This window comes from Chiloscyllium plagiosum, chromosome 13 (assembly GCF_004010195.1).
Source record: "Chiloscyllium plagiosum isolate BGI_BamShark_2017 chromosome 13, ASM401019v2, whole genome shotgun sequence".
Taxonomy (NCBI): Eukaryota; Metazoa; Chordata; class Chondrichthyes; order Orectolobiformes; family Hemiscylliidae; genus Chiloscyllium; species Chiloscyllium plagiosum.
In genome coordinates this window covers 63,349,609-63,364,299 of record NC_057722.1, presented here as the reverse complement: position 1 = coordinate 63,364,299, position 14,691 = coordinate 63,349,609, and the positions used below count along the sequence as shown (strand labels likewise).

Here is a 14,691-nt window from a genome sequence, read left to right as displayed (position 1 = left end):
TCTCCTGTTCCCTGGATGCTGCCTGACCTGCTGCGCTTTTCCAGCAACACATTTCCAGCCCAGTTTAGTTCTAACTCAAAGTTGATTCTCTGCCAATTGATTTTATTCCTATTCTAGATTGATCATAACCATTCTCCATCATCACCTTAAACCTTACCAACAATCACTGACTTGTAGATGAGGCCCCGAAACGTCGATTCTCCTGTTCCCTGGATGCTGCCTGACCTGCTGCGCTTTTCCAGCAACACATTTTCAGCTCTACCCTTCCTTGGGCCATTTGCCACAACATGATATTTCCACATTGCAATCCACACCTGTAATCCCCAATCTTGTTAACTGTACTCTGTGATTTCACATGCATGCACAGTAACCCTGATTTAGATTTCATTACTTTCTCTCTTACCCTGACTTCATCTATTAAGTTACTATTCTCGATACTATTGTTGTCTGTCTCTCCAGGTATTTTGCAGGTCCTGACATTTTTCTTGAATATTCTCTGTTGGTTTGCACACCTCTGCCAAGTTAGTTTAAAGTCCTTCTAACAGCACTTATAAAACACGCTGTTAGGGACTCAGTCCCAGCTCCATTCAGATGCAACCTGTCCGGCTTGTACAGAGCCAGTCCCAGGAATTTAAAGGCCTACCCCGCACCATCTTTTCAGTCATACAATCATCTGCGTTAACCTGTATTTCTGTGCTTAATTGTAAGTGACACTGGGAGCTATCCAGAGATTACTACTTTTTATGGCTAACTTTTTCCCCAGCTCCCTAAATTTTGATTGTCAAGATCACATCCTCTGCCAGTCCAAAGTCATTGGTACCAACGTGGACCATGACATCAAGCTGTTCACCCTCCACTATAGAATATCCTTCAGCTATTCTATGACATCCTTAATTCTGTGACCAGGGAGACCACTGTAAAATCACATCTGCGGCCATAGAAACACCTCCCAACTAATGAATCCTTTTCACTCTTGCACTTCCTTTTTTGTGTTCTTCAAGGTACTTTGGAGCTACAAAACTGTCTCTGATTGCACCCCCTTGAGGAACCAGTGCCCTCATCAACTTCCAAGGTAGTAAGCTGATTTGAGTGAGCGCTGAGGGGACACCTCTATTGCCTGCTCATTTCTCTTGCACTGTCTGGTGGTGTCCATTCTCTTTCTGCCTCAAGGCCCTTTTGTTGTGGTGTGACCACTTACAGTCATGGAGCCACAGAGCACAGAGACAGCCCCTATGGTGCAAACAGTCTATGCCGATCATAATCCCAAACTAAACCAGTGCCACCTGCCTGCATTTATGTACCTCCAAACATTTCTTATTCATGTACTTATCCAAATCTCCTTTAAACATTGCAACTGTGCCCGTATCCATCACTTTCTCTGGACGTTCATTCCACACATGACCCACTCACTGTATAGAAAAAGTTTCCCCTCATGTCTTTTTAAAATCTTTCTCTTCTCAACTTAAAAATATGCCCCCTAGTCTTGAAATCCCCCACCCTATGGAAAAGACATCTGCTATTCACCTAATCTATGGTCCTGATGATTTTATAAATCTCTATAAGATCGCCTCTCAACTTCCTACGCTCCAGTGAAAAAAGGCCCAGTCTATCCAGCCTCACCTTATAACTCAAACTGTCCATTCCCAGCAACATTCTGGTAAATCTCTTCTGAATCCACTCCAGCTTGATAATAGCCTTTCTACAACAGAGCGACCAGAACTGAGCACAGTAATCCAGAAGAGGCCTCACCCACATCTTGTACAATCTCAACATAACATCCCAACTTCTGTACTCAAAGGTCTAAGCAATGAATGCAAGTGTGCTAAGTGCCTTCTCAACCACCCTATCTATATGTGATGCAAACTTAAAAGAATTATATACCTGAATACTTAGGTCTACTTGTGCTACAACATTACCCAATGCCCTTCTTTTAATTGTATAAGTCCTGCTCTTATTTGTTTGACCAAAATGCAATACCTCGCATTTATCCAAATTAAAGTCAATCTGCCACATTTCTCTGGATGTGTTTCTCATAGAACTCTCAGGTTCACAGACGTGGCACAGAGACTGTAGCCACCACTCAAGGTCTGAAATGTAGAGCACAGGTTTCCACAGCTGGCAGCATTTCCTGCACATGTGGTCTTCTGAGGCACTGGTAAGTTGTGTGACTTCCCACATGTTATCGGCCACACATTCCACTCAATCAAGCTGCGCTACCATGTCTGAAGTTTACTTCCCTTCTGTTAACCTTACTTTATTTTGGATTACTTTTTTAATGTTGACCCTGACCTCTTATTTCTACTGTTTTTCAGTTAAATACAAATATTGCTACTTTTTAAAAAAATAACAGTTTTCAAATTTTTAACAATTGGAAGACAGGCCCTCATTGCACCTTCCTACAAATCAATGAATGAACTGAAAGAGAATAGATGAAAAAATCACCAGCTGCTCACCCTCCATTGAACTTCCCGCTCTCACATTTCACATCTTGCAGTAAACTTTGCTTAAAGCACCTAGTCCATGCTACACCCATGCTGTGAGTGTTTGATAAGGACAATATTCAGGAAGATTTACTTTGTGTATAATCCTTTGCTGTATGTTTCCTGGAATGTTTGATACACAATGGGTTTTCTGGCATCATATAACTGGTCATTCTCACATTGTTGTTTGTGAGATTTTGCAATGTTCAAATTGGCTACATGTTTTTTTTGCTATAGCGTCCAGTTTTCAAAATTAAATAATTGACTGTAAAGTGCTTTAGCCTGTCCTGACAGAGTCATAGTCATACAGCAGTGAAACAGACCATTCAGTCCAAACAGTCCATGCCAAACATAATCCCAAACTAACTGGTCCCACCTGCCTGCTTCTGGCCCATATCCCTCCAAATCTTTCCTATCCATGTACTTATCCAAACGTCTTTTAAAAGTTGTAAGTGTACCCACATCCACCACTTCCTCAGGAAGTTCATTCTACACACGAATCACTCTCTGGATAAAAAAAAAATTGCCTCTCATGGTCTTTTTTTAAATCTCTCTCCTCTCACCTTAAACATTTGTCCCCTAGTCTTGAAATCCCCTGTCTCAAGGAAAAAACACTGCCTTTAACTCTTTCTACACAGGAAAGCCACACACACAGACCAAGTCCTGAACTATGAAAGCAACCACCCCAATACACACAAACGAAGTTGCATCAAGACACTATTCAAAAGGGTCACAACACACTGCAGCACATCAGAACTGCAAAAAGAGGAAGAGGAACACCTATACAAGGTATTCGCCAAAAACGGATATCCTCGCAATTTCATCAACAGATGCCTAAGGGAAAGACAACAGAACGAGGACAGGCCGCAACCCAAAGGTCTAGCCACACTACCATACATCAAGAACATCTCTGAAATGACAGCCAGACTACAGCGACCACTAGGACTTATAACAGCAAACAAACCAACAGCCACTCTCAGACAACAACCCACCAAGACTAAGGACCCGTTACCCAGCATGAGCAAAACTAACGTAGTGTACAAAATCCCATGCAAGGACTGCACAAAACACTATATAGGACAAACAGGAAGACAGCTAACGATCCGCAACCATGAACATCTATTAGCCACGAAACGCCACGACCAGCTATCCTTAGTAGCCACACACGCAGACGACAAGAAACATGAATTCGACTGGGGCAACACTACCATTATAGGGCAAGCGAAACAAAGAACAGCCAGGGAATTCCTAGAAGCATGGCACCCATCCACAAACTCCATCAACAAACACATCGACCTGGACCCAATATACCGGCCACTACAGCGGACAGCTGAAACTGACAACCGGAAGCGGCAGGGACAGGCCACTATAAATGCCGGAGGAAACACCACAGAAGCACTTCACAGGAGGCTCCCAAGCACTGAGGATGTCACCTAGACAGGGGACGAAACGTTTGCAACAAAAACTTCCAGCTCGGCGAACAGAACCACAGCAACGAGCACCCGAGCTACAAATCTTCTCACAAACTTTGAACTCTATCTAAACCCCTCACTATCGTATAAACTACTATAAGATCACCTCTCAATCTCCTATGCTCCAGTGAAAAAAGTCTCAGCCTATCTAGCCTTTCTTTATAACTCTGTGAAAGTAATGACACAAATGTAAATCTTTCTGTCTCCTAATCAAACCTCTTTCTTTGTAGACAAAGATATGAAACTGCACATCAAAGAGACTTCTGAGGAGATAACGTCCAAATCCAAGAAAGTTTTTGCAAGCAAAGGAGAGTGGGAACTCCTCCAGATCACAGCTTCTGAGGAGAGTGTTCTGGAGGACTGGGGAAGCTATGATTTTATATCCTTGGAAGTAAGTACCATGTTTGTCTCCTCGCCTCAAGTAGCTCAACTTGAGATGGTAATGAGTAATTGACATTCATGTCCATGATTGGCCTGATCTCCGTCAAAATTGGAGTTGTTTAGATTCCCTAAAGTGTGGAAACAGGCCCTTCAGCCCAACAAGTCCACACCGACCCTCCGAAGAGTAACCCACCCAGACCCTATATTTACCTCTGACTATTGCACCTAACGCTATGGGCAAATTAGCATGGCCAATTCACCTGACCTGCACATCTTTGGATTGTGGGAGGAAACTGGAGCATCCAGTGGAAACTCACGCAGACACGGGGAGAATGCGCAAACTCTATACAGACAGTCGTCTGAGATGCAAATCTAACCTGGGTCCCTGGCGCTGTGAGGCAGCAGTGCTAACCACTGAGCTACCATGCTGCCACAGGGAGTTTGGAGCTGGTGTTCTTTAATGGGACCCTGCAGAAAGAAGTCATTCAGCTCATCATTTCTGTAGTGGCCCTTTGAATGGGCTATCCAGTTAATCCTATTCACACTGTTCTTCTTACCAATTCCTGTGTGAACGTTACCATTGAGTCTTCTTCTTTCCAGCAAGTCAATTCCTTCCAAACGTGTAACCAGACAATCTCTCCTCATCTCCCCCTCACTCTCTTCCCAATTATTGCTGAAAAGACATATTTTGTTGAAGCTTTATATCTTGAACTCATCAGACAATTCACAAGAATATCTTCTTAAAGGAGAGAACCAATATTTATACCATATGAGAGGAGAGTTCTGATTGGTTGACAAGTGAACTCTGATTGGTAAATACATTGCCATGGAGAATGCATAAGCAAAATCATGGTTTCTCAAACAGTATAAATGTGACTTTCTATTTGCATTGGCATTTTCTGCAAATTGACCCGATGATTGCAAGTTGAAAAGCTTTGACAAAGTGTCTTTTGTCAGCAATATTCCTGGTTTGTACAAGTGATTATTTCCCATTTACTTAGCCAGGGTCTTTGGTTCAACCACCGTCCACCTGCCAGTGGAAACAGTTTCTCCTCATTTACTTGACCAAATTTTATATTTTTAAACCCCCAACCAGTCCTGTCTGAAGGAGAACAATGCCAGCCTCTCTCTCCATGAGCTGAAAATTCCTATCTTGGTAATTAATTCTTTTTTGCAATCTTTATTGGGAGGCATGCAAGTGCACACCATTGAATACTAACTACCGTTATGTATAATCTCCAGAAACAGACCATTTGGCCCAACTCCTCCTTGCTCTCATTTCTACTTCATTTGAGTCTCCTTCTACCAAACTTCATTTCAGTCCATCAATTAATTGCTTCTCTTCTTTCCCCTCTGTAATATGTTTCTCTAGTTTCACCTTAAATGCACCTATTCTATTTGTCTCAACCAGTCCTGGTGGTAGGGAGTTCCTCATTCTCATCACTCTCTGTGTAGAGGTGTTTCTCCTGAATTCCTTAATTAATTTATCAGCAACTGTTTTTTATTTCTGGTCCTTCTTTCTGGTATTTCCCACAAATTAAGATAACCTTCTCCATGTCAACATGATTAAACTACTTTGTGATTTTGAAACAAGGAATCCCGAATGTGATGTTATTCTTGTGTATTTGTTGTCGTTCATTTCTGGCTTTCAGCTGTTGCTCTAGTTCAATGACTGGACCAAGCCCTCACAATCCATCGTCTCTCATCATGCAGGTGACAATGAAGCGGAGGCCAATGTTTTACATTGTGAACATACTCATCCCGAGTGCCTTCCTCATGCTGACGGACATTGTGAGCTTTTATCTGCCTGCTCATAGTTTTGACCGAGCCTCCTTTAAGATGACCCTCATGTTAGGCTATTCGGTTTTCCTCATCATTGTGAAGGACTTGTTACCCAGTAACTCATCCCACACTCCATTGATAGGTAAGACTTGGAGTTCCATTGTGCTTACTCGTAATATATTCCCAGCTGGCACAGTGGTAATGTCAATGGGCTAAATATCAAGAGGTGGAAATGTGTTGCTGGAAAAGCGCAGCAGGTCAAGCAGCATCCAGGGAACAGGAGAATCGACGTTTCGGGCATAAGCCCTTCTTCAGGAATGGGGAAAGTTTGTCCAGCAGGCTAAGATAAAAGGTAGGGAGGAGGGACTTGGGGGAGGGGCGTCGGAAATGTGATAGGTGGAAAGAGATCAAGGTGAGGGTGATAGGTCAGACTGGGGTGGGGGCGGAGAGGTCGGGAAGAAGATCTCAGGTTAGGAAGGCGGTGCTGAATTTGATGGATTTGACTGAGACAGGGTGGGGGGAGGGGAAATGAGGAAACTGGTGAAATCCGAGTTCATCCCTTGTGGTTGGAGGGTTCCTAGCCGGAAGATGAGGCGTTCTTCCTCCAACCGTCGTTTTGTTGTGATCTGACGATGGAGGAGTCCAAAGACCTGCATATCCTTGGTGGAGTGGGAGGGGGAATTGAAATGTTGAGCTACAGGGTAGTTGGGTTGGTTGGTCCGGGTGTCCCAGAGGTGTTCTCTGAAACGCTCCGCAAGTAGCTGGCCTGTCTCCCCAATGTAGAGGAGGCCACATCAGGTGCAGAGGATGCAATAGATGATATGTGTGGAGGTGCAGGTGAATCTGTGGCGGATATGGAAGTTTCCTTTGGGGCCTTGGAGGGAGGTGAGGGGGGAGGTGTGGGCGCAAGAGGCCCAGACTCATCACTTGGACATGAGTTCAGGTCCCACCATGAAAGCTGGTGGAGTTTGTGTTTTGATCTGAACTTCAAGTAGATGAAACTATCATCAATTTATGCCCTTCCGGGAAAGAAATTGGTCACCTTTACCTGGTCTGGCCTATGTGAGACTCCAGATCCACAGCAATGTGGTTGGCTCACAACTGCTCTCATGGGCATGTGTTGGGCAACACATTAACCTTGCCAATGATGCCCATGATTCATGAATGAATAAAAGGGCTGTAATACTCTTTGTTGCCATAGTGCTGTACATCATTATCCACTGTGCACACAAACTGCTGACTAGGGAGGGTCAGTTACATTGTTGAACTTCTAAACGTGTGTTTGTGTCTGTGTGTGCGCGCACGCGTATCCTGGACTTTCAATGTGAGGTTTGTGTAACTGCTTGTGCAGCTGTATTTCTGAGTGCACCACCAGGTATCAGTAATAAACCTTATATTCGTGCAAAACACACAATCACATAATAAATAAAAGAAAAATACTGTGGATGCTGAATATCTGAACCAAATGCTGGAGAAACTCAGCAGCTCAGCCAGCACCTGTGGAGAGAAAAACAGAGTTAAGGTTTCAATTAAAATATGACTCTTCTTCAGAACCTGTTTCTCTGAAAAGTGGTCATATTGGGCTCGAAATGTTAATTCCTATTTCTCTGAAAAGTGGTTATAATGGACTCTAACTGTTAACATCTGTTTCTCTCTCCACAGATGCTGCCAATTTGTTGGGTTTCTCCAGCATTTTGTGTGTTTGTTTATAAAACGACACAATATTTCAGTGGGTCCATATTTACTGAACAAAGATCTGCTACCGTTTAGTAACCAAGGAAGTAAAACAGACATTGTGACTAAAGTGCACTTGGAATTTCTGTGTATTCTTTTACTGTTTAATGATCTAATGTACAAGAAAATCTATAAGCGTTTACATGCTTTGAGAATGTGAATATTGGGATCACTGGCCCGAAGACAGTGTATTTTCCTCATTTTATTTAGCGACTAATGTGACTTGTCATAATTGGTTTGCAAGAAGCTATGATGGCAAACACATTGGATAGTGTTTGGCAACAGGCAGACTCTCTGTTGAATGCCTGTTTTGTCCAAATGATTGAAGGCAGCAGTAGGAACGCTCCCCATGCCAGTCTGACATGATTGCTTTTGCTGATCTCCTGGCAGCCATTTTCTTCCTGGTGTCTCTGACCTTCATGGTCAGCAGCTTGTTTGAGACTATCGTCATTATAAACATCATCCACCAGAATGCGAAACAGAGGAAGCCAATCCCAGCTTGGATGCGAACCATCATTTTGAACTATGGGGCGAAACTGTTCTGGCGGAGAGGGAAGCCACCTGTTTACCATCAGATTTCCCGTGTCTCACTGGCCACCAAAATCACAGTCCAAGGTAACATCACTCTTTTCTCAGGCTCTTTGCCAGTTCACCTGGGTTCGGAGGTATTCAGGATGCAAATGGAAACCTTCACTCCAGAGACTAGGGATGGCACGGTGGCTCTGTAGTTGGCACTGCTACCTTACAATGCCAAGAACCTGGGTTCAATTCCAACTTTGGGTGACTGTCTGTGTGGAGTTTACACATTCTCCCCCTCCATCCCGTCTGAGTGGGTTTCCTCCCACAGTCCAAAGATATGCAGGTTAAGTGGATTGGCCATGCTAAATTATCCTGTAGTGTCCAGGGATATTCTAGGCGGATTAGTTAAGGTAAACATGGAGTTATGAGGGATGTGGTGGTTCTGAGTGGGGTGCTCTTTGGAGGGTCAGTGCAGACATAATGGGCCAAGTAGCCTCTTTCTGCACTATAGGGATTCTATACCCCCTGAGTTTTCAAACTGCCCCTCCCAAAATTGGACATCCAATTGACGTTGCTAGTAAGCTGCACATCACAAAAAAAAATCCATTGTGTACAGTGTTATTCTCAAATGCAAGTTGCCAATCTATCCTATACTGTCCCAATCAACGCTCCCAGGGTAAAGACAGCACAGGGTTAAGTGTAGAGTAAAGCCCCCTCTACTCTCTTAAGCTGAAAGTAAAGTTTCCTCGACACTGTGCCTACCAAAAACTCCCAAGACAGGTACAGTAGAAGGTTAGATACATTGAAATTAGAGCATTGGTACATAGAAACAGCCATGATCATACTGGATGGCTAAGCAGGTTCAAAGGGCTGAATGGCCTACTGCACCTGTTATTTTCTATGGTAGGGAAGACTATTGACCCTTCTAGCTTGCTCCCCTATTCAATAAGATTGACTAGGTTGAGGTTTTTTAAAACATCCCAACAACAAAGGGTTCCGTGACCCGCTGTAATTTCGACTAACACAAGTCTATCAATCTTAGTTCTTAAATTTTTTCATTCTCAACCTCAACAGTATTTCAGTGGAGCAGTCCATATCTTTGAGACAGGAAGCATAGCTGCACACATTGCCCCTGAATGGCCTGGCTTGAGTTTGAAGGATCTGCCCTCTTCTTTTGAATTCTCCAATTCCTCCATCCCATTGCCAGAGGATGTAGTTTCTCTTTACGCTCACTAACATCTCTTTGAATCACCTTAAACTCCAGCAATATATCACCCATTAATCTAAAATTTAAGAGAGTACATTTGCAGTCTAGACAAACTAGCCTCATCATTGAGCTGTTTCTGTCACTTTCAGTTTATTATTGGCATCAGCCACTTATTGGCCAGCTTGCAAAGCCAACTTTTCCTGAAGCCTCACCAGCGCCAGGCTGGAGCCAACCAGAGTTCCTACTTCCTCTTGCTGACCCCTGCTGGAGAGTGCAGGAGTGCATCAGTCTCAACTGAGGTGCCTTCCCTAGTCAAAAAGCTTGTGATTTCGCATCATCTGGCCATGCTTCCCACAAAGTGCTGAAACATAACAGGCACTCACGAGAAAATGAAGGGAAAAGCAGAGTGATATTTCTTCTGAAACGAGTTAATAGAAATAAGATTATTGTAGCAAGAACAACAAGTTACACTTTTATAGCAACTTTAACATTATAACATGTCCTAAGGACTTTAGGGGGAAATTTTAATCAACAGGATTTGGCACAGAACTATACAAGGAGCAACAAGGGCATGGACAGGGTGGGGAGAAAGCAGCTGTTCTCCTTAGCTGATGGATCAATGACAAGGGAGCATAATTTTAAAGTGAAAGACAGGAGCTTTAGAGAGGACTTGAAGAGGATTTTTTTCACTTGGGGGTGGCATAAGGCTGGAGTGCACTGTTTGAGGTGGCAAAGAATACTTGGATGAGCACTTGAAATGTCATAACATTCAAGGGGACAAATATTGGAAAATGGAACAAGTGTAGATTTAGAGTAGTTTTAGTCAGTACGGACTCAACAAGCTGAAGACCATCTTCTGTACTGTGTGACTCTGTAAGGTCAAGATGAACAAATGTTTAGTTTATTAATTTAGTTTACTGAATGTCTTAAGGCAGGAGAGAGAGGCACAGAAGTTAAAAGAAGGAATTCTCGAGCTCAAAACTCACACAGCCATCAATGTGAGGTAAAGGAAATTTAAGAAAGCCCTACTCTCCAAGCTGACACCTGAGCCTTTTCAAACCCTTCCCACTTCTGACGTACACATTTGCCATAACATTGTTCCCAGCGTTAGGAGCATGTAGAGTGCCTTGACCCAACTGAATCCTTTCTCCCTGCAGATTGTGAAATGAAGAGTTCCTTGTCAGAGGAGATTGATGCTCTTCAGGCATTGCTGAATAGGATCGCTGAGGGAGTGGAGGAAATCAAACAGGGCCTGGAACGACATGACCAAGAGCGGGAGCTGGAGGACGAGTGGCTGCAGATTGGTCACATCCTCGACTGTGTCCTTCACTCTGTGTACTGCATATTCTTCACAGCTTTCTTATTAACTCTCGCTGTGACTTGGCTGATGTGACCTTCTAGGTAAAAACAATGACTGCAGATGCTGGAAACCAGATTCTGGATCAGTGGTGCTGGAAGAGCACAGCAATTCAGGCAGCATCCAAGGAGCTTCGAAATTGACGTTTTGGGCAAAAGCCCTTCATCAGGAATAAAGCTTATAGAGAGAGGAGGAAAATTTCTTCAAGGCAGGCATCTTTGCAAGAGGATTCGCAGTAGGGTTAAAATCAACGAGGTAAAAACAATGACTGCAGATGCTGGAAACCAGAGGAAGGGCTTTTGCCCGAAACGTCAATTTCGAAGCTCCTTGGATGCTGCCTGAACTGATGTGACCTTCTGTTCAGCTCGACCAACACACACCAGTGAACAGGGAGAGGGGGTGGGAAGTTAGTTTGATAGGTGAGTTGAGGACTGAGGAGGTACAAAAACAGAGATTGCTAGAAAAGCTCAGCAGGTCTGGCAGCAACTGTGGGAAGAAATCAAGTTAGCATTTCGGATCCAGTGAGCCTTCCTCAGAACCCGTTTTTCCAGTAATTCTGTTTTTGTTACTGATTTCCAGCTTCTGCAGTTCTTTTGGATTTTACTGAGGAGAAACACTTTTTTAAAATTACACTAAGTTTGATTGTTCTGAGTACATTGCCTGTGAAGAGCTATCGGAAGCAAATCCAATGGTAACTTTTAAAAAGGAAATTGAATTAGATCATAAGAGATGGGCTGAATAGCCTACTTCAGCTCCTATCAGGTCTGCTTCATTATTAAATGGGAACAAGGCTGATCTGACAATCCTTAACTTCGCTTATTACCATTTCCCCATTACCTATGATCCATTTACCAATTAAAAATGGTCTATCTCAGGCTTCAGTATTCTTAATGACTCAGTCTTGATAGCTCTCTGTGGTAAAGAATTCCACAGATTTACTAACCTCTGAGGGAAAGAAAATTCACTTCACCTTAAGAGGGAGGCTCCTTAAAATGGGAAGGATTGCATTATTGCAGTACCATTCACAATAAGAGGCTCCAAAGTGTTTTAGAGTCACAGCAGGGAAACAGACCCTTCGGTCCATGCCGACCAGCTATCCCAACCCAATCTAGTCTCACCTGCCAGCACCTGGCCCAAATCCCTCCAAACCCTTTCTATTCATATACCCATCCAGATGTCTTTTAAATGTTGCAATTGTACCAGCCTCCACCACTTCCTCTGGCAGCTCATTCCATACACGTACCACCCTCTGCATGAAAATGTTGCCCTTTAGGTCTCTTTTATACTTTCCTCTCTCACCCTAAACCTATGCCCTCTAGTTCTGGACTCGCCCACCCTATCCATACCCGTCATGATTTTATAAACCTCTATAAGTTCACCCCTCAGTTTCCGATGCTCCAGGGAAAACAGCCCTAGCCTATTCAACCTCTCCCTATGGCTCAATTCCTCCAATCCTGGCAACATCCTTGTAAATCTTTTCTGAACCCTTTCAAGTTTCACAACATCTTTCCAACATTGAAGATTCTTTGAAGTCCATAATTTTGTAATTCATGAACTGCAGGAGCTGAATTGTAGACAGCAAGGTCCAATAGCTGCCAATGAGATGGTGACAGGAGAACCTGTATTAGTGAGTTTGAATGAGGGTTAAATACATTGAGGAGAACATTCCTTCTTTGGAATAGTCATAATGGGATTGGTAATGTCAGTTTGACAGCATGGATATGGACTTGTTCAATATCACCATGTAAAAAGATAGCAACACTCCTTCAGTGCAGGCCTGGACCAGAGATGGGATTAGCTGGATAATGCTTTCTCATCCAGCATAGAAATGATAGGCTGAATGCCCTAGTCCTGTGCTGTGGACCTTTCCTTGTTTCTGTTAAATGCACAAGTGCCTGGTATTTTGAGACTAATTGAATAATTAATTTAAAAAGGAGCATAATGGGTAGGATAAGCTGCTTCTGTGTTGCAAGATTTCACAATCACGAGTCTGACCTCCTTGAATATCAGTTTGATTTGTGCCCACTAGGTGGTGGCATTGATCTAGAATCTTGTGCTTCCCCATGCACCTCCTCTATGGCACATTCACCCCCATGCCTAGAATGTGGTTACAGGGCACTTTTTGTATATTTCGGCAAGCTGTTTACCATTGGTTGTGAACACAATGAAAAATTCAGGATTGTGCAGAAGCACCTTCAGAACATTCATTTGGCAAAATGCAATCCTTGTCTCAACCATTTCTCCCAGCTGGATTTACAGGTTTGATGGGGATATTGCCTTTTTCAACCAGGCAACTAGTGATGAACCTCAAAGAAGTCTCAAAACAGTAGAAGCTTTTCACAGAGTTTTGGAATTTGTGCAATTACCTGTAAAGTTTGATTCCACTAACAGATTAACAAATATCCAGTGGACTGAACACGCTTCAGGCTCTCTGCCTTTATTCCTGATGAAGGGCTTTTGCCCGAAACGTCGATTTTGCCTGTCCTCGGATGCTGCCTGAATTGCTGTGCTCTTCCAGCACCACTGATCCTGAATGTGAAATGGAACTTGTTTCCCTGAGATCTGCAATCCAGATGGGACTAATGGCATCAAAATCCTCTCTCTGTCTGCTGCTGATTGAGACACACAGCATGAATGAATTGTTCCCTTTTCACCACCAGCATACCGTACATGTGTAGGGGCTGACACTGAGACACACACTGACTGTATCATGTGAGATGGGAGTGAATCCTCTGTTATTACACTGCACTCCTAATTGGCCTCCCATCTTCCACTCTTCATAGCCATAAGAGCAGAAGCAGGCCATTTAGCCCATCGGGTCAGCTCCCTCATACAACAAGATCATGGCTGCTCTGATAGAGTCACAGGGATGTACAGCATGGAAACAGACCCTTCGGTCCAATCCGTCCATGCCAACCAGATATCCCAAACCAATCTAGTCCCACCTGCCAGCACCCGGCCCATATCCCTCCAAACCCTTCCTATTCATATACCCATCCAAATGCCTTTTAAATGTTGCAATTATACCAGCCTCCACCACTTCCTCTGGCAGTTCATTCCCCCACACACCACCCTCTGCATGAAAAGGTTGCCCCTCAGGTCACTTTTATATCTTTCCCCTCTCATGTTAAACCTGTGCCCTCTGGTTTTGAACTCCCCCACCTCAGGGGGAAAGACTTAGTCTATTTATCCTATCCATGCCCCTCATGATTTTATAAACTGCAATGAGGTCACCCCTCAGCCTCTGACGCTCCAGGAAAAGCAGCCCCAGACTATTCCATCTCTCCCTATAGCTGAAACCCTCCAACCCAGGCAACATGCTTGTAAATCTTCCAAGTTTCACAACATCTTGCCTAGAGCAGAAAGAGCAGAACAGAGTGCAATATTCCCAAAGTGGCCTAACCAATGTCCTCTACAGCCACAATATGACCTCCCAACTCCTATACTCAATACACTGACTAATCCTCAACTCCACTCTCATTCCTTTCTCCAAATCATTTGAATTACTTTCTGAGTGAAAATCTTTCTATTGCAGCAACATAAACCTCATCCCAAAATTCGGTCAACCATGTGTTAATTTGTATTAAACTCCACTTCTGATCCTGATGAAGGGCTTATGCCCAAAACGTCGACTCTCCCGCTCCTCGGATGCTGCCTGACCTGCTGTACTTTTCCAGTGCCACACTCTCATCTCCGCACCAGCCCCCTTCATTTCTGATGAACCCTGCAGTTGTTGACTTACGCTGGAAGTCCAAACAA

At 43.7% G+C, this 14,691-nt stretch overlaps 1 protein-coding gene across 1 annotated transcript in view; it reads left to right on the top strand.

The window, feature by feature from the left end:
• LOC122556341 (5-hydroxytryptamine receptor 3A-like) overlaps positions 1–11,008 on the top strand; it is a 28,162-nt gene extending 17,154 nt beyond the window's left edge. The window contains exons 6-9 of the mRNA XM_043702973.1: positions 4,183–4,343; positions 6,047–6,257; positions 8,240–8,464; positions 10,733–11,008. Coding sequence (XP_043558908.1) covers positions 4,183–4,343; positions 6,047–6,257; positions 8,240–8,464; positions 10,733–10,968 — 833 coding nt within the window. The 3' untranslated portion in view covers positions 10,969–11,008. The remainder of the gene's footprint in view (positions 1–4,182; positions 4,344–6,046; positions 6,258–8,239; positions 8,465–10,732) is intronic.
• Positions 11,009–14,691: the final 3,683 nt, after the last annotated feature.